Here is a 26,103-nt window from a genome sequence, read left to right as displayed (position 1 = left end):
TCGTTCCCGTTTTTTTTTTTTCCCGCCCCATTGGCAGTATTAATATTTGAAGGCCTCATTATTTACTTCCACTATTGAACCTGGCCATATTGCCCTGTTGTATTTCCTTTAAGCTAGTAAGCTTACTGAAAGATTTACTGCAGCCACACGATAGCAAACAGGTGATTCTTTCTGCTTCATTCTGCCGCCTTTGATTAATTTCTTATTCAAATCAATTTATTGTTTGTGTACTGACCTGCATTTTTCTCCCTCGTTTCTTTTACAGTTAGAACAGATCCAGAAGCACACGTGGTACATGTGAGTACTCTGTTTTTTCTTCTTCTTCCTTTTTCCACACACACCCCCGCTTCCTCTCTTCGACTATTCTGCAGGGGTTGGAGACCTGAGGGGTGCTACCACATGAAAAATGACTTTGAGTTTCAGCTCTGTACATGGCAGTACATTTAAACAGGGCATGACTCCACTCTCGGGGATGTGGGGGTAAATTGGTAGTGCATGAAAGAGGATGTGCAGCATATGGTCAGCCGAACAGGGGGCAGGGTGGAGGGAGCGGAGACTCAACCCACGTAACCTCAGTGTACCCGTCGTTTAGCATTAATAACAGAGCGTGCCCGCCTTTTTAAGCTAACATAAATCTTTTTGAGAATGTTTGTAGTGCAGTTCTGAACAGATGAAGGTTAGAAGATGCGGTTTTAAATGACGTAAAACATGCTGTAGATACAGTAGATAAAGGGGGTCCACTTGAGCAGCATCACGAGGAAAATTAGCTTTTTTTAATCTTTTATTGAACAGAAATATCAATCGATGTGATATTCTTCTGTATCTCTAAGCTGGTTTTGTCCTTTGTGTGATTGTCCACCAGACTCTGGCATCACCTTGCAGAATTTATTGACCAATTTTCCCTGCAAAATTCCTCTAAAGCCCCGATTTCAAATCTCCTTCAAATCTTTGCTGTTTTTTTTTCTTCTTTTCTTGACACTCAGACAGAATTCATATTTAAATCAATGACTGCAAGCTGCCTCGTTGTCAGCAACCCCCCCGAAACAAAACATTTCAACTGCCATGTTTCACAGTTGGTCCGAGGTTCCCTTCATGAAAAGCTGCTTTTGGTCGGAGCCAGACGTGTCCACTGTTACTGCGGCCAAACATCTCTGTCTTTGATTCGTCTGTTCAGAGCGTATTATTCCAAAATGCCTGGACTCCTGCTTCACTGGCAAACTGTGGTCGTGGTCTGATATTCGGTTACCTGCAGATCCTGTGATGAAAGTTGAGGGTTTGTAGAGATTTTTAGATCTGCTCTTTGGCTGAATTTAATGGGGCGGCATGTTCTGGACAAATCGCGAGCCTCTCGGTGGAATGATTTATCTTTAATCTTGTGAATCAGACTCGTAGTCATCCACAAAGCTTTCTGTGAAGGCCTTAGAGAGCTGTTTGGATCTTGGCATCATGAGACCACCACATAGCAAAAACAACCTGATGTTAGAGGTTAATCATCTGGAACCCTAATTATGAAAATGACCCCCAAAAAAAGACTCTTTTGTTTAAGTATTCCACTTTTATCTATAGAGGATCAAGTTTTTTTCAAATCTAAAAAAAAATAAAAAATCATCGATTCACTCTGGATGCATTTTTTTTTTTTTTTTTTTGACCTGATAATCAGATTAGAATCAAAAACTTTAATGTTTAATTCAAGATTTTTTTTTGTTTTTTTGTGGTAAAATACTAAAGATGAGTCATGGGAGGTGAGTGTGAGTCTAGGAAGGGACTGAGTTATGGTTTCTGTCCTGCACTGAAGGATCATGCAAACAGACAGCGAGACTGATAAAAGAAACACGAGGAGACAAGAGCTGGAGCCGAAGACTAATGTGGTTTGAGTTTGGCCAGTGAGGAAGTTGCCTGGCTGTCTGTCTATTTGCATGGCATGGCTGGCTTGTCAAGTGAATGAATGAATGAATGAATGAATGAGTGAATGAATGAATGAACGAATGAATGAATGAATGAATGAATGAATGAATGAATGAATGAATGAATGAATGAATGAATGAATGAGAGGCATGTTCGTCTGATGAAGGCGGCTGTTTCCTGGAGCGAACTCACAAACACAGGCAGTGATGTGTACAAACCACCAAACTAAAAATGTTCAAACGAGTCCAGAAACTCCAAATTCTTCAGAATCAGAATCAGAAACAGATTTACTGCCAGGTATCGTTTACACAATAATTTGTTCTGGTGAGTTTGTGCAACAATAAATACACAGTAAGGTACAATGCACAAGATAAAAATGCAAAAATAGCTAAAAAAATAAAAATAAAAATAATAATAATAATAATAATAATAAGAAGAAGAAGAAGAAGAAGAAGAAGAATAAAGAAAAGTAATTAAAAATAAAAATATGTGTATTTGTGCAAAGCAGAAGCAAAAAAATGTGAAGTGAAGAATTAAGTTAAATTTGAATAATTTAAAGTTTTTATTAGTTTTTGAGCAGCACCTGCTGAATAAACAGAACCGGGCCAAAGTGTCGTTACTTGACTCATGGTTACCTGAACAGGAACCCCGATGTAGAACTATTGCAGTCCTCCATAACAGCCCTACTACCTTAATAAAGGTTATAAGGTTACATTTTTTTCTTGAATAGTTTAGAAAGATTAGTGTAATGTATTATAATTCAATATCGCAGCGAACTAAAGCAATTAAAATAAACTTAAATCAGGCCTGATTTATTGATGATTGACTGTGATATATGCACATTAATGAAGCCGGGGGGTTGGGGGTTATGTGAGGTGAACAGTCTCTGCAGATCTCAGCTTATAGAAAAGTGGAGGTTCGTGTCATTGTAATAGCTGCCTATGGGGTTTATGCTTCACTGGGTTCACCAGAAGGAAGAATAATAGAAAGGAAAAAAAAAAGAAACCCGGCGTATTGACTCAGATCTGTCCGTATATCAGAGTCTGTGTGCATTGGCACAAGAACGTTACAGAAGTCCTCTAAAGAAAAATGGTGTCAGTGCAGCTTAGCCTTTTATTTTAAATCCTAAAGAATAAACGCCGGCTTGTGCAGGCGAAGGAGAGACAGAGCGAAGTGACATAACTAGGAGAGTGTCTGGGCAAAAAATAAAAAATAAAAGGAGGGAATAATGCAGAAAGTAAGTTTGGAAAACAAGCCAGGAGGGCAGATCGCAAAAACTTACCAACGTGACTAAGTTGTCTTCCTGCATCTTGGTGAGCACCACGACCCCTGTTCACCCTCTGAAACAAAAAAAAACTGACTAACCCCGGGGAACGTATGTGACTATGAAAGTTTCATAATGTAAACTGAGGTCATGAGGCAAATCACTGGAGGTAAACAAACAGCTTTGCATACTGCATATCGTGTTTGTAGCGGATAAACTTCCACAATGTGGGATGCTGTCGTGAGCGAGGGGAAGTGCTTGTAATGTGTTTTTAAACTCACTGAATATTGCAGCAGTGGGGACCAAGATGGCCGACCGTGTCCTTATTTGTGTTGTAATTTCTGTGCGTTCCCAGAGGGGGCAAAAACGAACCAGAGCCAGAGCAGCCTGTGCCCAGGAAGGTGACCATCCGCAGCCTGCCCTCCGCGGACGACATCGACCCAGACGTACTGGACAGCATGCACTCTCTGGGCTGCTTCAGGGACAAAAACAAACTACTGAAAGACCTGCTCTCAGACGAGTGAGTGAATAAATGTGCTGCATGGAGGGGGGGGACGGGAGAGAGAGAGAGGATCGAAGTATGGTTTAGTAGATGAACGAGAGGGGAAAAAGAAGGAGAGGATGGAACTGTGAGAATAGAAGCAGAGGAGGGACTGCAGTGTTGTGTCAGTGTGCACACTCAGCCTTGGTTTTCCCCGGCTCTTATGAAATCCTGCGAGGCTGTCACTTTAGATGTTGGGAGCCATAGATCACTTAACTGTTATCACACAGCGCTTACATCGCCTGCCACTGGGTACATTCCCCCCAAACCGGTCCTGGTTTGCTCTGTGAACATGCTCCCGGGTCACACTGTTGATGCTCCCGCCGATAATATTTGTGTCTCGGTTACACGTTTCCACGAGTAAATATGCATTAATGCCGGTGATGCTTCACCCCAGCAGTCCTCTGTGTCTGTTACTAATATGGGAATACTAGCTTTTTTTTTTCTTTAAAGTTTTCGTTCTCTTTTAATCTACTTTACATTTACCCTGCTTCTCCCGTTTAATGCTAAAACACTCTATCTCCATGGCCTCTCCCCATCCCTTCCGTTTGCTTCCTTCCCCCCCTCCTGGGAAAATCTCGTAATAGTGCTGGACTGGAGGAAAATCTGTGTTCTCCATCTCCCTTCCCCTGCTTCATTTTAGCTGAAGTTGCAGGTCCTTGTCTCTTTGCCTCCTACCGCTTTCCAATCTGTCTTTATTATGGAGGGCCAATCCCTGGGCGTTTTGCATACAGAGCGTTGGCCTCCGGGCTAAAGATATTAGGTTTCCTGATTTACTGAGAGAGAGAGAGAGAGAAAAGGTCAAACTCATAATGTTTTGATACTTTCATAAACTTACTCTACGTAAAAACGGGCCGTATCCTAAAAAATATACGCATAAGATTATACGACGGCTTAATGGTCTGTAAAAGTTTGTTTTAATGATGAGAGCTATTTATCAGCTGTTTCACGGGAAAAAAAAAGATTAAATGACATCGATCATAATGAGGGAGTTTTTGCAATTTAATGTATTTTTTCGTACTTATTTTAGTGATCTGATCACACACACGGTTCTCCAAATGTCTCACTAGTGTTTTTTTTTATTCCACCATGTTTGCAGCGACAACCAGGAGAAGATGATCTACTTTCTCTTATTGGACCGTAAAGAGAGGTACCCCAGTCAGGAGGACCAGAACCTTCCCCCTCGCAATGAGATTGGTGAGACCTGGAACGAGACACGTGCAGATCCATCCATCCATCCATTACACTGGGTTACAAAAACATATTTTTTAACTGATTTAGGACATTTTTGCAACGCTGAATCCAAAAATGACATTTGGTTTTCTGTATCAGGTCAGGTTTTTATGCCAACTCAATTTTTAAAAGTCGAATTCGATTACGTTTTTTGACATTAGCAATCGACTTATTTTAGTATTTCTCATATGAAATCGGATTTTAGTGGAAAGATTTCATTTTCTAATCCTTTCCATAAGCTAAATGATCCAAAAGTTGATGAGCGGAAACATTTGTAAAGGTAAATTGCATGTTTCAAGCAAAACCGATGTGATATTTGGATTCAGCACGTTGCAATTGTCCAAAATCAGCTCAAAAAACGTTGACACCAAAATGGGTGTAGACCAGTGTTGTCTATACACCGCTTAATCCTCACCAGGGTCATGGGGGGCTGGAGTCTATCCCAGCTGACTCAGGGTGAAGGCAGGTTCACCTGGACAGGTCACCAGTCTATCACAAGGCTACACTTAGAGACAGACAACCAAGAACACTCACATTCACACCTACAGACAATTTAGAATCACCAATTAACCTCAACATGTTTCTGGACCAAGCCGGAGAACGCAGAGAGAACCCACGAACATGGAGACTCCATGCAGAAAGATCCTGGGTGTCCTCACCGGGATGCGAACCGGCGACCTTCTAGCTGCAAGGAAACGATGCTAACCACTGCTCCACCTTGCAAGTGCAGATAAAGAATGTCATATAATGAGGGGAAAAAGTCGTGAAATCAGTTTACAGTGTATGGCACACAGAAGTAAAACCGCCGTCTAACCGGTGTGTTTAAGTGTTAATGACACTCTATCCAGTCACGGGCAGCTGTTTATACCAGCAAAACAAACCATTCTAAGTAATAAGTGCTTGACGAAGTTAACTCACGAAAGCTCCTCGCGTCTGAACCATTCAGCAGTGTTTTCCTCCTTCAGAAGAAATTGGATCAGCTCCAGAAGCGGTGGATGGGCTCTCAAGTAGATAAAGAAAAAAAAAGCTTTCTGTTTATTGAAAATAAATAAGCTTCTCAATGAAATATAGTAGCAGAAATAGAAGGCATCAATAGGCCAGAGATTTTTCTTTTTTTTTGAAAAACTGTCACCTCCAACTGCTTCAGTTCAGATATTAACTCATCAAAAAAAAAAAAAAGAAAAGATACCATTTGCACAACCACGGCGCAGATTTTCCACCCACAGAAAAATGTGAGCAGAGACGAAGACGCTGCGCTCAGACTTGTGCCAGGGTTATTTTCTGACAAGAGTGCTGCAACAAGAAGAGGAGCATTATGTGCAAATGTGTGTGTGTGTGTGTGTGTGTGTGTGTGTGCTGTAAGATACCGACATTTTGATGAATAGACTCCCCCTTCAGTGAATGTGATACAGTCAATACAGTGGCCATTAGTTCAAGGTCTGGGAGGAAACCATTACTTATTCACTATTAGTTAAAATGTCAATGTGATCGGCGCTAAGCATCGCTCAGACACTCGCGCATATGCACAGCGATGACAGAACAGCGGTAACGCATGCAGCAATATGCAGATATGTCAGGTGCTTTTGTGTCTCTGCTCCGAATCGATCGCAGATCCGCCGAGGAAGCGGGTGGATTCCCCCATGTTGAACCGTCACGGCAAGAGGAGACCGGAGAGGAAGTCCATGGAGGTCCTCAGTGTCACGGACGGAGGCTCGCCGGTGCCGGCCAGGAGGGCCATCGACATGACGCAGCACGGACAAAGGTACGCATGGAGGTGAAAAGAAGAAAGCTTTAGAAATCAATAGTTTTTTTGGAGACAGACTTGTGTGTGTGTGGAGGATCTCGCAGCCCGCCGGCGCCTCAGCAGGTCTGACAATGAGTCTGGATTCTCTGACAGCAGGCTGCATCATGGTGGACAAACACAAACAGAGACTGACTCTCTGCTCGCTTTGTCTCCTGTCTCACTGTAGTAAATCAGTATACAGTAAAAGCTTGGATATTCCTGACGCCAGTACAAAATGCAGCAAAGAAGAAAGGTATTCATCTGCCAATCACGCTTTCCTCCTCCCCTCTCGCTCTCTCTCTCTCCATGTCTCGAAAAAAGATGCAGCGGCGCTTTCTAAATGAAGAACACACGGGGAGCTTGCCGTTACTTCACAGGTCTGTTTTAATTAGCCGCATACCTTATCTGTGAGAATAAAAAAAAATATGAAAGTAGCTCGGCCAATAGAGTCAACAGCTCCTAAAGTTTCTCTTCGCTCTTTTAATTAACTTCATTCTGAAACTGAGGAGGACTGCGCATTTGCAATTCAGAGCCTTAATATCTACACCCCCACCCGTTTCCGGCGTTCGCTCAATTATCTTTTTTTTTTTTTATAATGTGAATGCATTGATAATCAGTTCTCCCATACTGTGTCCCACTTCCTCCCAGATGCAGAACATTTCCCCCCCTCCTCCCCAATTTCTCTATTTTAGAAGTCAAGCCAGAACCACACCCCCACAAGGCACAGCGGACTGATTTAAAATCTTTTTCCTCATCTTATTTCAACAACCGATATATCATCGCGCCACACATTTCTGCTCAGAGGCAGTGACATTTGTGACAGCGGGGAAGATTGAATCTGAGGGGGGGGTGATAACCTGATCTGCCTAATGATAGTCAGATTGGCAGAGTGCCGGAAAAAGCTTTCAGAGGTATGGGACATAAACGCAGAGAGGCAGAGGGTGCATATATTATATAGATAAAAATATATAGTCGTAAACTTGAATATTCATCCAACGCGTTAATAACTTCTCCCCGTAGTGCTTTTGCCAACAACAAAATATCAAGAATTTATTTCTCACTTCATTTCACCGAGGGAAGAAGTTTTAAATCCGTTTCAAGAGCTCCCACCTCTAAACACTTCTCCTTAATTCCGTCTGTCCTCTGGTGCGTCTGAATTCCAGTTTAAGATTCATCTTCTGGTGTTTCATCGCCTCCACTCCGCTCCTTCATCCCTTCAGGCGATCGAAGTCTTATCTCTTCTTTATTTAAAGGTTTGCGTTAGTTTATAAGCTGCCTTCTTCTGCCCTTCACTCCGACTCAACTGATTCTTTCGTGCCCGGAATCCCAAAACAGGTCAGTTTGCAACGACTTTATTAAACATTGAAAAAAAAAGCTCCTAATGATGCATGGACAGAAAACAGGAGCGGACCAGATGAAATAAGACCTGAATCCTACATTTCTAAAAAGAAGCTCCCCTGCATCTTTCTTCTACTTTCGATCAGTGTGTTTACTCTCACCCCTCCATCCTAAATTTCTCCTCTCTATGCTTCTAAACCACCTCTCTCTCTCTCTTTCCCTTGTGTGCTGCTGACCTTCAATCCCCAACACCCCCCTCTGTTAGTATGGAATTGCTATGCTAATGTGGGAAATGCTGCTAGTTTTTTTTTTTTTCCTCTCTCTCTCTCTGTCTGGCTTCCTATCAGCAGCTGTGGTGGATTGGAGGTGGGGAGGCCTACTACACCGCAGCCCCTCTACCTCCAAATCAAATCAAATCTCTCACTCCCGCTATATATACGTCTCTTTCTCCTCCCCTACCGCCATTCACGAGCCTCCATCAGATCAGTCGGAGGGCGGGAGGAGGAAAAAGATGTGTCGTAACAAAGTCTGGGTTTTGGTGTGTTTTTGTAACTTTTCTATCGCATCTCCGCTTTGTTTGATCTCTCTTTGTGCGTGCCGATGTGTGTGTGTGTGTGTGTGTGTGTGTGTGGATGACGGCGTCGGGGAAGCAAATCGGTTGCGGAATAACGTCCAAAAATTTTTGACTGACTCCCTCTGAACCTAACCTTATCTTTCCCCAACAGCTAAACTTTTGTCGACAGCACAGAAGATTCATAGAACTTGAGATCAGAGGGTGTCAGGGAGAGGACTGACTTTGAAACATGTGTTTTGACAGGATACATTTCCAAAGAGAGAGAGAGGACGGGACGGTTTTTATCTAAAATTACATAACCAAAAATGTCTGAATGTCAATCCTTAGCCAGCGTTTCCCGCCTCACATATCTCACGTAAGCAGTTACGTCCCGAGCAGCTTCATTTTCATACACATGATTGGTGATTTGACTGCTCCTGTGAAGTATAATTGAATAGATTTGGGATAAACGCCGGCTGCGCTGGCCGCGTTGCACGGTAACGCTCGTAGGAGAAATTCTCGTGCGGATTCCCGTTTCAATCTTTATACACCCAAACGTATCTTAGAAAGACATTTAAAGTTAAACTGAAAGCACGAGAAATCCCACTGATTTAATTTTAAATCTTAACAACATGCCAGGAGAAATGAAGGGAGGTTAATGATATGTAAATGAAATATGGAAAAGTGCTGCAGTGTGGAGAAGAGAATATCAATTGATTTTTTTTTTTCCTTTTCTTTTTCCTTTTTGCAGATCTGCTCTAGTTGCTTCGTGCAGTTTGAATGTGGAGTAGTCGCAGCAGTCTTAATAAGTCGGGGTCTCCTGCTAATTATTGACACTAATTTATTTAAGAGGCTGAAATAAGCACAAATAAAACACCTTTAACACCGATCTCTACAGCAGAAACTGCGGGGGTCTTCCCGCATTTAGATATTTGAGGCGCTGAGCTGTGAATAGTAATGCATGGAGTCCTTGGGGAGCTGTCAGGGCTTAAAGTAGGAAATGAATTTTAACAGTATGTTGATTTATATGAATATCCACTCTATGCAGTGGAGGAACTGTATCTGTAGGACAAAGTCAATATAGAGGAGGGAGAAAAAGGAGAACTCTACATTAAATCATACGAGCTGAACAGTAGCATTGTGTTTTTTTTTGCATTTGGCAGCGTGGTTCGTTTGCTGTTTGACTCCTGGCATCATCCGTTTGGTTTTGCTTGGGTTTTGTTTCATTTCGGTCCATGCCCTCACCCCCAGAATCTGTTGTACTTGTTCCATCCTCCACAGCCCAACATTAGTTCCCCACAGGTGCTTTGGATGGGTCTCTGACACAGCCGGTGGTCACACACTGAGGACACGAGGCCCGTTCCAAAACAGGCTTATGGGAATTGAGAAATAGCGGATAATAGAAAGACTGTAATAGGTACCCAGTAAGAAAAAAACAACTAATATTTTGCCCGTTTTCTTGTGACGGGAAGTAATTACTTTGACTTAGGTTTTGATGTTCATTTATGATGAATGGAATTTAGTTTGTGGCACTAACCAGTGGTGCTCCAGATAAGTGGTTCTCAAACTTTTTGAGCCACGACCCCCAAGATAACATAAGTTTGTGTTCGTGACCCTGCAAATGAAATTTTTGATATATCACGAGTAATAACTTTGTTGTTCATGCATTAATGCATTAAAAATTATTGTGCTAGTTCCACAGATTAATCTCTTTACATTAACACGTTAATTTTCTTTTGAATGAATGAATGAATTGAATTTATTTTGAACAAATAAAAGGGAAAAAAAGATATAAAAAAAACAGAAACTAATTTTAAAAAAGAAAAATAATGTTGCATAATCAAATTATAAGAAACTTTAAAAAAAGGAGTGGGAAGAAGTATATACTTTTAATTTTGGCATTTATTTTAAGGCTTTATTTTTATTTTATTTGTTTTTTTTTTTTAAATGATCTGGCGACCCTCTGAAATTATCTTGGGACCCCCATGGGTGTCCCGACCCCCAGTTTGAGAACCACTGATCTAGATCATAGTAAAGGTTGCAGTAATAGAAAAAAGCAAAACAGTTTCAAGTATAAATCCTGCATTTAGCAACAAGTTGTGTATTTGTAGTAACAGTGCTAATTTTGCAGCCAGTAGAGGTGGAGCTGGTTTATTTTATTAATACTTCTGTATGTTGCATATGCTCTATAATATATGTACATAAGTGAAAAGTACAGCAATTTCTTCTAGAATGTAGTGGGGGAAAAGTAGAATAAAAATGAAATATTTAAGTGTATTTGACTTTAATTAACCTAAAATTGTACTTAAAGAAGTTTCATTCCACTACCAGTATTCATAAAACAAAGAGTTTTTCCAGGAACAGTGTCCTTTTTATGTCCCTGTTGTTCTGGATAATCCACAAACTCTTGACAGTGAGTGAGTTTTAAGTGTTTAGATGTCACAGTATCTGAGTTTCTGAGTACTGCAGGTAAACCAGATCCAGTCTGTTCACACCAGGATGTGCAGCATCATAACCAGAATGCTCCAAACCTCCCGTTATTACCAGGATGTTTGTGTTCACCTGAACGTCGCTTTAAAGCCGAGCACATAACCGCAGCATGGCTCGGTGGGTCCAGCATCTCCTCTGGTGCTGATTTAATAATGTGGCTTCTTGGTTTCCACGCTAGATGATAAACGATTCCCCAGTCGTGCGCCGTTCACTATAAATTAAGCACACAACAATAATTCATCGTCTCTCTGAAGCAAGGGGTGAGCCTCTGACAGCCCATTACTGTACAGCACAACCATCTGTAACATTAGCTTTATAGACCTGCTGGTCCAACACTAACAGATGCAGCGCGCCTCCAACAATATGCTCCCAGTGGCCGGAGAACGTCGCGTTTTGGCCGTGTTTAGATAAAGTTCAATTGGCCGCGGGTGCACAAGTGCTGTAGTGAGCAGCCGTGGGCACGTCTCGGCGGACTGCAGGACTTAAATGTAAATGATGGCAACTGTCTGGTCAGCTGCTGCCTGAAACAAGAAATCACAGCCAACGCGGTCTCAGCATCGCCTACTCATGTGTGTATGACTGTGTGCAATAAATACACTCATGCAAGGGGCAGTGGGAGACTTCCAAAAATATATTGGCAGTGGGAGTTTCTAAATTTCTCTCTCTGTGTGTCTCATGGTAGCTGTTTGTGTTGCTTCTTCTGCTCTGTTTGTGACTCTCAGGATTGAGATTTTGAGTGTCAGGCTTTCTTTTTTTTTGTAAATTAAAGTGACTCAACCAGAATAAGAAATCTAATCATGTTTAGTTTGGATGCTGGTTGTGATTGCTTCAAGGAACGACCATAAGTCTCCATTATTCCAGCCTCGTTCTTCCATCCATCCCTCCCACATTCCTCTGTCTTCTCCCTCATTCTCCCCTCACATCAGTCCTCAAGGTCTTTCTCTTCAACCGGGCAAGTTGAAAAAGACAGTCATAGGTTTTATGTCTTCATCTTTTCGAGTAGAGACAAAGGATCTGTAGTCGACGCCACATGTTCACATCAGAGCTGACGTGGAGAGAGGAAGAGAGGCAGAGTGAAGGAGGAGGGGTATTATTAGATTGAATGACAAAAAGGAACAGTGTTGTGACAGTGAGCAGCTGGTGTTTCCAAGTGTTGACAGGCGTTGCTTTTGTGTGTTTGCGTGTGTGCTGGCGTGCGCGTGTGCTTGATGGAGACAGATTGCGCTGTGATTGTTCATTTCTGAGCAGGACTCCGCTCATAGGGGTTATTGACGGCATCTGCGAGGGAAAAGACAAACATGACAAATGGCGCTCAACCAAATGTCCCCCCCTTCGTCGTGCCTCTCGAGGCATTTCCGAGGGCCTAAAGGCTTAAAAAAGTCAACACGTCTGGTTTATTAGCAAACTATATCTCTCAAACGGAAGTTTGAGCCTAAATGGAGCGAGACTAATTGCCGGGAGTCAATGTGTGCTGTCGAGTCGTAGCGCATTTACTCTGGCGTGCGAGTGGCTGTTGTGTTGTTGTCGTTGCTGCTTGATAGCGACCTATGTGTGATAGCACCGTGTGCTTGAGTGCTTTCCGAGCGATGTGCAACACGTAGCCGAGCTCTCACCTCTACCGAAACATGTGAAAGTCTCATATTAATCCCACAAACCCCTTTTGTGTTGGTGCCACAGGTCGCGGTCTATCAGTGGAGCCTCCTCTGGCCTCTCCACCAGCCCCCTCAGCAGCCCACGGGTAAGTCACAAGCCTCCTGGTAAAACAATGCATGCAGCACACCTCTTTAACCAAGTTTCCTCCAGGAAAAAAGTCCATCTAACTGCTGCTGATCCCATCTTATTGCTGTTTATGTGGAAAAAAAGCTGCATGACATGGACGTATAGCATCGCTGCATCTCTCTGCAATAATGTTCTGCCCTTCCATTTTATTGTCATACAAGCAAACAGTATATTTATCAGCTCCCTAAGTTCTTATCTACCTTTCGAGGAAGCAGGGATCCGCTATGATGAGCTCCTCATATCCTGTGTTGCATCAGGCTCTGCAGGAGTCTTCTGTGTGTCCATATAGTTCAGATGTTTCCTCTAACTCCAAGTAAAACGCTCACGGGGGGACACGACAGCACGGCAAAACTTTCTCCCTCCCACAAAGCCTCTTCTCTCTCTATTCCTCTCCACCTATTATCCCTCTCTCTCTGTTTTCCGTTGGCCTGAGCTCTGTGGAAATCCAGCTCAGGGAATGCTTCAGAAAATCCCACTTTCCTTGCTCAGAGCCGTGGAGCTTGTAGTAAACTTTTCCAGCTGACTAACCTGAGAAGGCTCGAGATTAGCCAGGATCCTAAGACGAGCTCCTCGCACCACACAGGTTCTCTCGGGCTGATTTGAAAGGGAAATTGATTTCTCAGACCTACCCTAAAGCCTGGATTGTGCTCTCAGCAAGAGGCTCTGTGTGGGGTTATTTTCTGAGACTTAGTTTCTGGAAAAAAAGAAGGCAGGAGGGGAGGAGGAGGAGGAGAATGTCCAAGGCAGAACCACTGTGACTGCAAATTCACCGTTACAAATCAAACAGATCAATAAAACCTATCAGGAAACCAGAAATTTCACAGCAGAGATACCACCTTCCTCGTGTCATTGAGGCAGCCCAAATTGTCTTCACAGCTGGCCTTGTGTCTCTCACGTCTGTCTTGTTTTTCTCTGCTAACAGAGCCCTGTACGTTTCACACAATCCGTCTTTCTTTGTGTCTAGTGTGGACCTTTTATTTGAAATTGTGTGCATTGCTTGCTGTTGTTCCTACTTCACTTTTGTTTCAGCATGACTCACTGAATGGTCTGTTTCTTTTTTTCTTTTCTTTTAACAATTCCTCCATCATTCCTGTGTACATACACTTCCCACCTGCCTTTATATTCTTTGGCTGCTTCTACCTCTGGCTGTGTGCTTGTTTGTTCTACCACTTCTTTTTTTTCCCACCTTGCTTTATCTATGTGTTTGTGTGCTTGCATGGGTCCCCAATGTGTTGTGGTTCTTTTTTTTTTTCTCTCCTTTGTTTTCTTTTCTTTCCCTCCACCACTGGCTCTTGCTCTTGGCTGTGTTGTCCTCCCACCGTGTCCTTTAAATCCAGCCTGTCAGAAAGTTCTGTGTACCGCCTCAGTCTCCAGACTTGTCCCAGTCCCCCAACTCCAGCCCCTGTCCGTCCCCCGAGCCCATTGCCAGTCGCACCGGCCCGCGTATCTCCACCCCCAACTCGCTCGCTCCCAACAGCGAGCCCATACCGGAAGCTCTCAACAAGACGCAGACGCTCCCCGCCAAGCCCAAAGTTGTCCCCAAGCCTCTCCAAGCCACGCGATCGAACCCGCTCCCCGAAACCTCCCCCGATCCAGAATCTGCAGCCAAATCGGAGCCCTCCACTCCCTGCCAGCTTCCGCCGCAGCCGCCCTCTGCCTCCGTGCCTCCGACCCCTACTTCCCCATCCACCCCGGCCTCCCCCTTCTCCTCGTCCGTCACCAGCGCTCCCATCCCAAACAGTCCCCAGGTGCGGCGCTGCCACTACGCTGCCAACCCCCAACTCTCTGTGCCCTTCAGCCCGGCGGTGCCCCTGTCGCCCATCCGGCTGCACCACTTCCACCCCGTGGCGTCGGTCCCCTCTCCTTTTACTGACCACCCGCCCAAATCTATCCCCCTCATACAGGTTACCCCTCACCCCTCCCCTCGAGGCAGCCCCCTCCCCACCCCAAAGGGCACCCCAGTGCACACTCCAAAGGACAGCCCGGCTGGGACGCCCACCCCGACGCCGCCCCCGAGCCCCTCCATCGGAGGCATGCCTTGGAGGACGCGCCTCAACTCCATCAAGAACAGCTTCCTGGGCTCGCCACGCTTCCACCGCAGGAAACTCCAAGGTACTGTCATCGTCGCTTATGTAAGATCTCCGTGGGAAGCCCGGAATAACTTTGCAAACTTGTAATTTATTGCATATTTTTTTTAACCTGACTCTACTCTCTAGTGTGACTTTCTCTGAATCTTTGACATTTGTCTGAACTTGGACCCTGCCTCCACAGTTCCTACACAAGAGGAGATGTCCAGCCTCACACCAGAGTCTTCCCCAGAGTAAGTAGATGCTGCCTCTTTTTTTTTTTTCCACTATCATAACTATGCATAGCCTGTCAGCCCCTCAGTCACCGACTCAAACAGGCTCGCTCTCGATAGCATGATGTTTTGGAAAGTGTAACATCCATGAATGTTTGATTTTTACCTGCTGAGCTCCCTGTAATGACCCCGGGTCTGGTCTGGGTTGGAGAAGCAGCAACTGTAGCAGGAGGTAGTGAGTGGGTTATGAGGGAGGGAAGGCAGCCTGTGTGATGTTGCTGAGCTCCCATGGGCTTGATAACTCAGGGTTGGCCTAGATATGCCTGTTTGGTTGGCTGGCTGCTGTCTGGCTTGGTCATTTCCACCTGGCTGGGAAGAATGTCCTGGCTGATAGGAGTTGGAGAGTTTACCAGAAAGCACCTTCCCCTCGCTGGCCCCGCATCACACACACACACTCGCAGTCGCTTTAACAGCTGTAAGCGGCTTCTTATTGCAGAACAGTGCATCCCTTTATGTTGCTGCAGAAATTAAAACACTATGTAACGCTATATTCATATTTAAATAGGTGTTTATATACGGTTATGGGGGGTGGTTAAGTTTGAATCTAATATTATATATTAAATCTACTGTTAATATGCCGGAAAACAGGCAACCATATGGCTTATTAGTGGTCGGAGGTGCACCTGGGCTGAAGCCAGCGGTGAATTCATCTACCTCTGCTCCTTCTGGTCTCGCAGTTCTGTTCACAGAGAGGCTCGATTATCTCACTCCCTCACTCAATCTCACATACGCTCATATGCATACATCCATTTTATTCAAACATGGCTGCACAGAACACGCAAAACTTTCCTCCTCTGCATAGTTTTAGCTCATTTCCCTCCGAGGTATCCTCTCAGTTCCCCCCAGAGCTGTGGAGGGGAGGGAGATCTTCACCTGTTTTTATTTTTTTTCTGGATGGATAGATGGATGGATGAGCAAAAAGGGTTAAAATTAGGCTCATGCGGTATAACAGGATGTAAACCTTCTTCTTGTTTTCTCTTACAGACTTGCCAAAAAATCCTGGTTTGGTAACTTCATCAACCTGGAAAAAGAGGAGCAGATCTTCATCGTCATCAAAGACAAGCCTCTCAGCTCCATCAAGGCCGACATCGTTCAAGCCTTTCTGTCGGTATGCACACCACTTTGTTGCTTAATTCCTTTTCCTTTTGCCCTCTCTCTCTTCCTTCTCCTACATGCTCTTTGCCCCCCTCTGCCACAGCACTAGATCTACCCGAGTGTCTGCCGTCTGATGGAGGATGCTGCCGATGCGGCGAGGCGACCGCTCTCTCCGAGTGTTTGCTAACATGCTTCTGATTTATGTAGCAATTCAGTAAACTGCTTGTATTCTGTGCTCCTATTTTCTCCGTGACTGCAGACCCACTTGAGGTCAATAGAAAATCAACAGAGAGCATTGATCATTAGCATATAGATGCTTTGCCCTCGATGACGTGCTTCGAGCGCGCGCGTTTGTAACATCTAGATGTGCAGCGCGAGATACTGAGCGACGGCGTAGATCGCATCTGTGTGTCTGTTGTGTTTTTATATTAGTGCACAAACGCATGCGGAATTGCAGGCGGCGCCCACGGGTTCCTCTGCAGAATCAACTGGCGGCAGGGTAGTTGATATTCAGTGTACATAATTGAACAGAACCTGTCCTCACCCCAGTTAGATTTAACAAAGTCTAAGTAAATGCAAACTCTGCTAGTGTAGGTCAATGTCAAATACGTTTCCCTCGTCCCTGGAGGGTAGCTATTTTCTCCTGTGGGTTATGCTAGCTGGTATTCCAGACAGGAGATTGGCACCTGAATCAGTGGAATTATACCTCTCAGCACACTCACATTAATGGAATGTCAAACCCTCTCCAGCACTATGGCAAAACGTGACAATTTCAGGGCTCACCTGTTCATCGGGCATACAAATTCATTTTTAGGTGGGGAGAGTGCAATGTTGTTGGATGACTCAAGATTACATTAGCTTAAGTCTCTCTGGCATGCATGGCTACTCCCCGAGGCATTAATCTCCTTAGAGCTTCAACTGTGGCTCATAGTATGTGGAGGGTATTTTAATGAGGGTTTATTCACCTTGTCATTTGCAAGGTTTGGGAGAAAAATTTAGCATCACTGCTTCCTATGTATAATCCCATTACTTGGGTCTTTGTGCTACCTATTTATATTCTTATCTCTGCCTCTTTGTCCGTTTTTTTTTTCTTCTTTTTTCTGAGTTTCTCTTTATTTTTCCCCTCCCTTCCTCCAGATTCCCAGCCTGAGCCACAGTGTGATCTCTCAGACCAGTTTCCGAGCAGAGTACAAATCCACAGCCGGCCCCACAGTCTTCCAGAAGCCGGTGAAATTTCAGGTGGACATCACCTACACGGAGAGCACAGCTGCCACCAAGGAGAACGGCATCTACTCTGTCACCTTCACCCTGCTCTCAGGTCAGCACACATCAAGACGTAAATCCATCTACTTGTTTGCTCAGGACCAGTCGTTCCTATTCCAGCATGTGTGGTCACCAGTTCTTCCTCATATCTGCATTTGCATGTGTAGACAGTTCTGTAGTTGACACATATGTGTTGGAGCACAGAGAGAAGTGACCATCACTGAGGGAAATGTATGTGCTCTCGACAGACTGAAGCTCTCTTCTGTTCATCTGACGGCAGCTGAAGGTGTCAGCTTTATGTCTGAACTGGTCACTTTTTGTAAAAGTCAAGATGGGAGGCTTTACTAGATCAGACCGAGCAACATTTCTGTATCAACACAGCACAGGTCTTAGTCACATTAATGCAAAAGGATGTCCTTCAAGTCCTTTAAAGCAACTTAGAGAAGGGTTTTTTTTCCCACATTAGCACCACTATTGGTCCACAAACAGCACACAGCAGCACCAAAGACACATTTCATTCACTCGCCCTACGTTGTCACATGTATTACAACGAAATGCTCATAAAATAGAAACTTGCCTGATAAGAAGACAGCTTACAGGTCAGATTAACACATCAATAATAGATTTAGTTTTTGATATTTATAAAAGGTTAGCAGGAGCTGGAGTTAAGTCTGTTTGTAGAAGTTTTTCCTCTGAGTTTATTAAATACTGCAGCAATCGAACAGCAGCAGGATCCATTTAAGCGTAGCTCAGTAGCTAACTTTCCGAATTATTTTTAATTATAACTCATCCCTGACATGGAGACAGGATTAGTTAAAGTCTACCAGGAGGTCACCCTGTGTACTTGTCTTCATCTTGAGGATATTTTTCTTTACTCTCTCTGTCACTGTCGTGGGTAAGACTGAATGAAACAATGAGGAACTTAAAAGTATATCTGAATAACAGAATGCTCTCACCTTAATAGCAAACGGGAAAGAAAACCCCCAAACATCCCTGTTGCTATCTATAGATCATACAGAAACCCAGCATCTTCCTGCTGTGAATCAACAGGTCAGAGAACAGACTGGCAGCATTATGTAATTGCATTCAGCTGCTTTTTTTCATCCTATTAGGCTTTTACAGGTCTTGGGAAATCCAAGCTCTCAAGCACACTTTGAAGAGTGTGGAAAGGCGCCACTTAGACGTCACTTGGAGTGCTGTCACACTTCAAACTAATAGAATTAAACTTTGTTTATATCCAGCAAAAATGAACCTCGAGTGCTGTTTTTCAGAGGTGGGTGTTTTCATGCTCACTGCCAAAAAAGAATGGCTGCCTGAGAATTTTTTAAAAACTTCTTGCAATCCTGAGTGCTTGATAAGATTTTTTTTTTTTTCAACCCCCCTCCCCCCAAAACCTCCCTGAGCGTAACAAAATGAGGTCTGGCTATGCAAGATTACGTCCTATGCAATCGTGTGCGAATGCTTAGTTGTGCAGAAACATGGATTCTCGCTCTCTTCAGTCTGCCGCTCTCACACACACACACATAAGTGGGGGCACAGTTGAGCTGAGTGGGGTGTAATAGAGGCTGCTTCTTCATGTCACTGACCATACACTGCAAATAACAGGTAGGCAGCAGGAGCTCACAGTAGCGCTCCTCTCTGACCTCCATTTATCATCTCAGACTTTCTGCAGTTCTTGTACCGATCCGCTCTCCTCACCTCCACTTCTTCCCTCTCTCGATTGTTCCATCTGCATATTTCTAAACGCTTTCCCGTCCTCGCGCCGCCGACTGCGCGCCTCCACGCGACCGAGCAGACATTTTGACTCGTCGCTGTGGGTGGAAAAGCGGCGGCAGGTGCGTTTATGATGGCTGTGTTCCATTTAGGGGAGGTGCTGCTTTTGTGGATCCTGGCGCTCTACCAAAGACTTGCTGGGACACTTAATGGAACTGTGCCATCATTAATTCCACCTGTGTGTGTTCCCCCGCTGCGACGACTAAAAATACCTGAGCTCTATTACGCCAGCGTTTACGAGCGCGTGTTTGCGTGTGCTTGTGTTTTAGGACCCAGCCGGCGCTTCAAGCGAGTAGTGGAGACGATTCAGAGCCAATTGTTAAGCACACACGACCAGCCTGGAGTCCAACAGCTGTCCGGTGAGTAGGAACACCTTTTTTTTTTTTTAAACAGAAAATAAAAACAAAAGAATTCCCAACCTTTTCCAAAAACCTCTTCACCCTTAACCCTTACCGCCTCATCCGCCCATCCCACCCTCCCCGATAAACTACCCTCACCGCTGAAGCTGAGCTAAATCCTGCCCTTCTCTCTCCTGCGCTTGAAATCCCCCCCGAGCCACTCTCTCTCTGCTTCTCGAAAAAAAAAAAAACCACACAGCTTCCTCTTGCATGCCCGCTGCCATGAACAAGGGGTGGGAGTTGCTCTTAAGCACCGACTGCGGGTCAAATGTTGTCTTGTTGCCCTGGCAGTGAGGATCAGAGCAGAGGGTAGGGTAAGCTGATTCTGTTACTCCTACTTCCAAGACGGATCGCCGGAGCCTGTCACCATGGCAACACCGCTGCACCTCAACGCACCCCCACAATGCACTGCGCCACACAGCGACGCCACACCTGATAAGCGTTCCCCCTCTCTTTCTCGCCCTTCCTTCGCTCGAATAAGACGCCCGTCCCCCGTTTTTTTTTTTTTTTCTCCTCGTCTCTTTTGGCGCCCCTGAAGCCGAGATACTGAAAAACCTCTCGGCCTTGATCTCCACCCAACCGTCCACCTGTGATGACGTTTTTAGAACCTCCTTTCGACACCGAGTCCCCCGGACAGGTACACGAACCCCATCTTGTCCCCCCTCTCGCTGTGGCTGCATCCTGTTTCGCTCAATGGATGATGAAGAGAAAAAAAGGAACAGAGAAACAGGGATCCTACTCCTCCCCTTCGGCTCTTAGCATGTTCTCTCTTGTGAATCACTGCTCTGTTTGTGTTCGTCTCAGTCGCCATTCTCTTCGTAACGGCTCCATCTGCTGGTCAGGCGGGGACACGACACCAGAAGGTGATGGTGTCCCATGTGTAATCTGGTGTTTGAGTGTTTGTGTCTTTCCTCTCTCATAACCCACGTCAGATCCAGGTTCAACCGATACAGGTCCCGGTCCTGCGCTCCGCCGGCGTGCCGCGTTTCCCAAACGCGAGCTGTCTTTTTGTGCGGCGTTGCTCTCGTTGGCACTCGGAGACGAACAGCAGTCATGACAGCTGTTATGATATTTAACAGTCTGTTATCAGTGCTGTGCCTGAGTAAGTTTACCAATTATTTTTGATCTTTTATATTGTCGAGCTCATTAACCGGCTGAGGTGTGGGAAGGGTAAAATTATAATAAATTACATCAGATTAGGTTTTAATGACTGCGGTGGGATGACATTGTGAGGGTTCAATTCAGAGCACTACGTATATTATGAGAACCACTTGAAGCAATGGAAGATACAGAAACAATTAAGCCGAGTATCTGATGTCAAAGCCGATGCGTTTAATATCAAAAGTCAAAGTGTTTTTGAAGGGCAGCTTAAATGAATTTGCACTATCATCGCTATCAAACTGCCCTACAACAGAGCAGCATGTGCTCTGCAGGAACTGAATGCCACCCTCTTCTACCCACCTAGCACACCTATACCTGGCCACAGAGAATAAAAGCCAGCGACTATAATTAAGAACAGAAGTGGCTTTGCATACAAATGTGTATCAAACAAAAGGCTTAATCAAGTCTTGGTCATTATGTCCCCTAATCACCAGTACCTGGGAGCCCGGCTTAGGGAGACAATAGAGAGGTGGAACAATAAATGCAGTTTGGAGGAACGTAGCACGTATATTGAGGGGGAAAAAAATATGCAGTTGGAGGATGAGTGTTATTTAGTTAAATGAAAGTGTGCACAATTGTGGAGGAAGTGAATAAATGTGGAATTGTTCACGTGTGGGGAAGGAAAAGGGACGACCGGGGAGAAGTTAGCCGTTTTCCAGCTGGATAATGGAGCGGTCCAAACCAACTGTGGCACATTCACAAATGTCCGCATGCACACAAACGGCAAAAAAAAAAACAACAACACAATCACTCATTCAGTTTCCTCTAATCTCCAGACCTCTGCAGGCGGAACACGCAGCAGATAGGCGGATGTTTTACGCAAAGCAAGCAAAGAGATCCGACTTTACAACATAGTTTTTTTTATTAAACGCTGACGTGCAGACGCTCGGCAGTCCAGTGTGTGTCTGCGTGCGAGCCCGTGTGTGTGTGTGTGTGTGTGCTTTTTGTTGTCTCCGCAGCACCCCGGCCTGTTTTTACTGATGTTGTCACTGTTCATTTGTCAGCCCACAGGACTTTATTGTGCAAATGGCTGTTCTGCCAAGTATCCAGAAAGACTCTTGTTTGTGACGGATAGTTCCCAGAGTTGTGTGTGTGTGTGTGTGTGTGAGTGTGTGTGTGTGTGTGTGTGTGTGTGTGTGTGTGTGGCATTAACAAAAAGAACACTGACTCTTTATTTGCTCCATTTCTCATGTTTGGTGTCCCTACTGTACTGCTTACCTGCAGTGGGACCATTAGGGCTGAAAAAGTGTGTTTAGGCGAAGATCATTTGCATGCGCACACACACACACACACACACACACACACACACACACACACATCTGTAGCACACTATAGTGTTTAGGAATTAATAATAAATCTGTATTATTTAGCGTTCCTACCTCTTTTATTCAGCACACAACATCAATTCCAGATTATGATTTTAATGCATCATTTAATGCAACTCATCACTATTTTGACCTGATTGTGGGGAAGATTTTGTTTTTTTTTACTTCAAAGACCCGATGACGCAGCCCATCGTTTCATGTTGTTGTGTTGGGCCAGGTTTTTATAGTTTGACGGAGTGCAGAACTCAAGCGAAGAAACATATCGATCAAAGGTTCTTGGCTGTAGGCAGATTCAAGTCCAAACATTGCTCCGTTACATGCGCCTCGCTCGGCGCTATCGCCACGAGGCAGACGGCCTCCATCAGGTTCAAGTCGCCCTTCAGAGCTTTAATGACATCTGAGTGCACTCGATGAACAATCAGGGAGTGGAGACGCTGATCTTTTTTTTTAATCATCCTTCAGGGGCAGATTTTTCTCGAGGGCTTTCTCATTGTCCTCTTTTATCATCCGTCCTTCTATATTTACTTCTAGTTTGTAGATTCACTGGATACTTGTGTGTTTTCACGCTGCGACACAAGCATGATTTGTGGCTTCAGCAGTTCTCATCCTCGCTGCGTTCTTCCTCCTCGTCCTCCTCCTCCTCCTCCTCGCCTCTGCTTGCTCTGTCTTACATGTAAGCCAACGTCTCTGCCCTGTGAACCCCACTGTTCATTAGTTTGTTTGTTCTCTTTCTTCTCTCTCTTTCCCCCTCTCTTTTTGTTTCTCTTGTTGTCCTCTTCTCTCCCCCCGTCTGTGTACCTAGGCAGCCCATTGAGTAACTTCTTTGACGTAATTAAACAACTTTTTTCAGACGAGAAGAACGGACAGGTGCCCTACCCCTCTGGCACGCCCTCCAAGCACTGCCCCCCGCCCATGCACGTCCGGAGGCATGAGCCGGAAAATAATGACACCAAATACCCCGCCGCGGGCCGAGACAGAGCCAAGTTGTCGGTGGCATCTGTGGGGACGCAGGAGGAGTCTTAGACCGAGACCGCTGTGTAGTTTTGAAGCCCATCCCAGTATCGGCACAGAGAGAGTGTTCTACCTGTACATAGCTAGATGAACAAAATCATTTATGGACTTCTTTTTTTTGTATAAAATGACTTTATATAGATAGAAATATATTGAGAGAATCAAAGTGATATTTTACAAACACACTTCTGTCCCTCCACCTCCCTCCTTTCCATTACCCCTCAGCATCCACCACCATCATTAACCACCCTTCTACCCCAACCATCTAATAGCCACCGGCCTTTTACTCTGATTTTTTTTGTTTTTTTTTCTCCCATTGCTGCTTCTAACCTGACTTGTTTCTGATACCAGGAATTATCCAGAAAACCTATTAAAGTCCCTCCTCCTGCTCCTCTCCTGCTCCACTCCCTCCGCCCCACCCCTCCTCGAGCGTGCCAAGAGAGACGGACATTTGTTGACGGAGGACTGCTTTTAGAGGTGCGCTGGAGAGAGGGGGGGGGGCGGGCGGGGGGGAAAGGGGGTTACCATGGAAACAGATCCTTCACGCAGACTTCTACCTTCATCTTCCTCCGCGCCCCTACTCCACCTCCGGCAGCCATCAGTAGAAGTAGATGAAAATCCTTTAGTGTTCCCCCCACCACCAACCAACAACTCATCCACACACATTCTAATAAACCGAGATCGCACACTACCTTCAACAACCAGCCCCCTCTTCCCCCCGTTTTTTTTTTTCTTCTCCTTTGACTTCAAGGAGTATTTGATAATTGGGAAACAAGCATTTGTCAAAAGACACTACACACAAAGAAAAAACAACACACACATGCATACATGCACAGGTCCAGTATGCACAGAAAACTCTGGGATGTATTATCAATGACGAACAAAATCAACAAAAAAAGAAAAAAAAAAAAGAAGAAGACATGAGGAGGAGAGAAGCGAGAGGAGTTTTGTGGAAAGCCCAAACAGCCGACACGGATGCTTGCTGGATTGTATTCGTTTGCTTTTTAATGTACTTTCTTTGTGAAGAACTGGGTTTGAAATACTGACTTTATTAGACTTAATACTATTGCTGCAAAACGGACTGGAATTGTGATTTCAGAGAGGAGCCGGGTGCGCGAAGAACAGGGCAAGTGGGGCAGATGAAATGATAGTATGGGGTTGGGGGGGAGGGACGCGTGCGGGGGGGTATGTGGGTATTTAAAAATGAATGATCTATTCTGTTGTACAGACTGATATCATTTCTTATGTAAAAAAAAACAATGAAATGTCTAGTTGTGACACGATGTTTAGATACCATAGGAACAGGTTGGTAAACCTGCGCCTGCCACATTCTGTCATTTTAAATTCTTCTGTGTGTATTTTTTGTTACATGATCATTTATGTCTTTGTTTAATTGACCTAATAATGATCCAAACATTCCTGTTCCCTGTTATCTGCGGCACTTTGTCTTTGAGTTTTTTTTCCATTTATACCTCTCTCTTCTAGTCTCACTTACCAGCAGTAGGAGTAGAGGAACAAGAAGAAGAAAAAAAAACAACAACAACAACTTTACCGTGATAAATGCAATTGTGGATATTTTTGTATTGTTGTCCTTATTTATTCATGTTTGTTCATCTCACTGTTTTGATTTCCTAATTTATTATAACTTGGCTATTTATATGAACAAAGCTGTTAGGTCAGTTGAATGTTATTTATTACCCTCTTGTGTGTTCGTAAATGGGACAACATTTGAAGAAGAAAAAAAAAAAAGAACTTTTTTTTTCTTTTGCTTTGGTCTGACTTTAACAGAATTATGTGAACTTTAACCACAAATTCTCTGTTCCCTGAAAAATCTCCAACGAGGGAAAGAGAACTTGTGGGAACTTGGGGGGGAGAAAAAAATGATTTACCAGTAATTTAAGAATGTAGACTTAGCCTCTTTTGGGAGAGGAAATATGCTCTTCTATTGATATTTGTCAGTTTCATATTATTGTGCGTGTAGGCCAGGCCTGACGAGAAGGACGCCACAGATTCCAATCTGCTTCTTCTCTTTGTAAATAGACAGACAAACCGTGGGGGTTGATTGTCTTCTCAACCATGCTGGGGATTCCTGCTCTATGCTTTTAGCTTGTATTGCTGTGTGCATGTCAAACATGAGCTTTTCTTTGCATGGCTTTAGTGTTATTGTTCCATGCCAAACTCACTCCTTCTCTCAGCCTTCATTGATTCTCTCTCTCCACAAAACTACCTTTTAAAGTTTAAACTCTCCCTCTGTCCCTTATTTCTCACCCTCTCTGCTTTTATTTCTGGCCTTCTTTTTTTATTGTCCCCCTTGGCCCTTTTCCTTTCTCCTCCTCCTCCTCCTTATCTTGTGCACAAAGTTTTTGAACAATGCTTCCTTTACTCTGTACCCCTCTCTGGAAGGCTCAGAGGTCTGGGATCCGTCTACTACCTGTTGGTAGAGGAGACCCGGGGAGGGGTTACCAGTACTACAAACACAAAGCAATACCCTGATGTTCACCCTCCTTTTTTGTTTTCTACAATGGGAAGCTAGCAGCACTAAGGACATCCAATGATTCTGAGGCCCAGAGGGGTCTTTTGACAGAGCAGGAACAAAACTGACTGATGTAATCCCCATATGACATAACTGTGAGCATCTTCAGTGCTGAAACAAATAAACTCATTCAGTTATGGTGTGTTTGTTTTCCTTATTTGTGCCGCAACATGAATGGGTAAGTGAAGACCTGAGGGAATCCAATAGAAATTAAAGCCGCAAGCGGCGATGGACGGGTCCTCGCCCTACGCTTGTCGGCCTTTGCGTACGGCGGGGTGTGGGGCAAACCTGCTCCGGGT

The 26,103-nt window shown here is 44.5% G+C and overlaps 1 protein-coding gene across 3 annotated transcripts in view; it reads left to right on the top strand.

The window, feature by feature from the left end:
- Positions 1 to 23,645, top strand: part of brsk2b (BR serine/threonine kinase 2b) — a 182,750-nt gene extending 159,105 nt beyond the window's left edge. The window contains exons 9-19 of one of the 3 annotated variants that reach the window (XM_008281743.1): positions 266 to 297; positions 3,525 to 3,689; positions 4,810 to 4,907; positions 6,555 to 6,705; positions 12,785 to 12,845; positions 14,791 to 14,998; positions 15,158 to 15,206; positions 16,230 to 16,353; positions 17,478 to 17,658; positions 19,646 to 19,735; positions 23,623 to 23,645. In XM_008281743.1, coding sequence (XP_008279965.1) covers positions 266 to 297; positions 3,525 to 3,689; positions 4,810 to 4,907; positions 6,555 to 6,705; positions 12,785 to 12,845; positions 14,791 to 14,998; positions 15,158 to 15,206; positions 16,230 to 16,353; positions 17,478 to 17,658; positions 19,646 to 19,735; positions 23,623 to 23,645 — 1,182 coding nt within the window. Of the gene's footprint in view, positions 1 to 265; positions 298 to 3,524; positions 3,690 to 4,809; positions 4,908 to 6,554; positions 6,706 to 12,784; positions 12,846 to 14,790; positions 14,999 to 15,157; positions 15,207 to 16,229; positions 16,354 to 17,477; positions 17,659 to 19,645; positions 19,736 to 23,062; positions 23,284 to 23,622 lie in introns of those variants that run through there. The other 2 variants (XM_008281742.1, XM_008281741.1) reach the window with 2 other exon arrangements.
- The last annotated feature ends 2,458 nt before the right edge of the window (positions 23,646 to 26,103 follow it).

This window comes from Stegastes partitus, unplaced genomic scaffold (assembly GCF_000690725.1).
Source record: "Stegastes partitus isolate 25-593 unplaced genomic scaffold, Stegastes_partitus-1.0.2 Scaffold243, whole genome shotgun sequence".
Lineage (NCBI taxonomy): Eukaryota > Metazoa > Chordata > Actinopteri > Pomacentridae > Stegastes > Stegastes partitus.
Note: the sequence above shows the minus strand (reverse complement) of the source record. Positions and strands in the feature narration are given on the sequence as shown.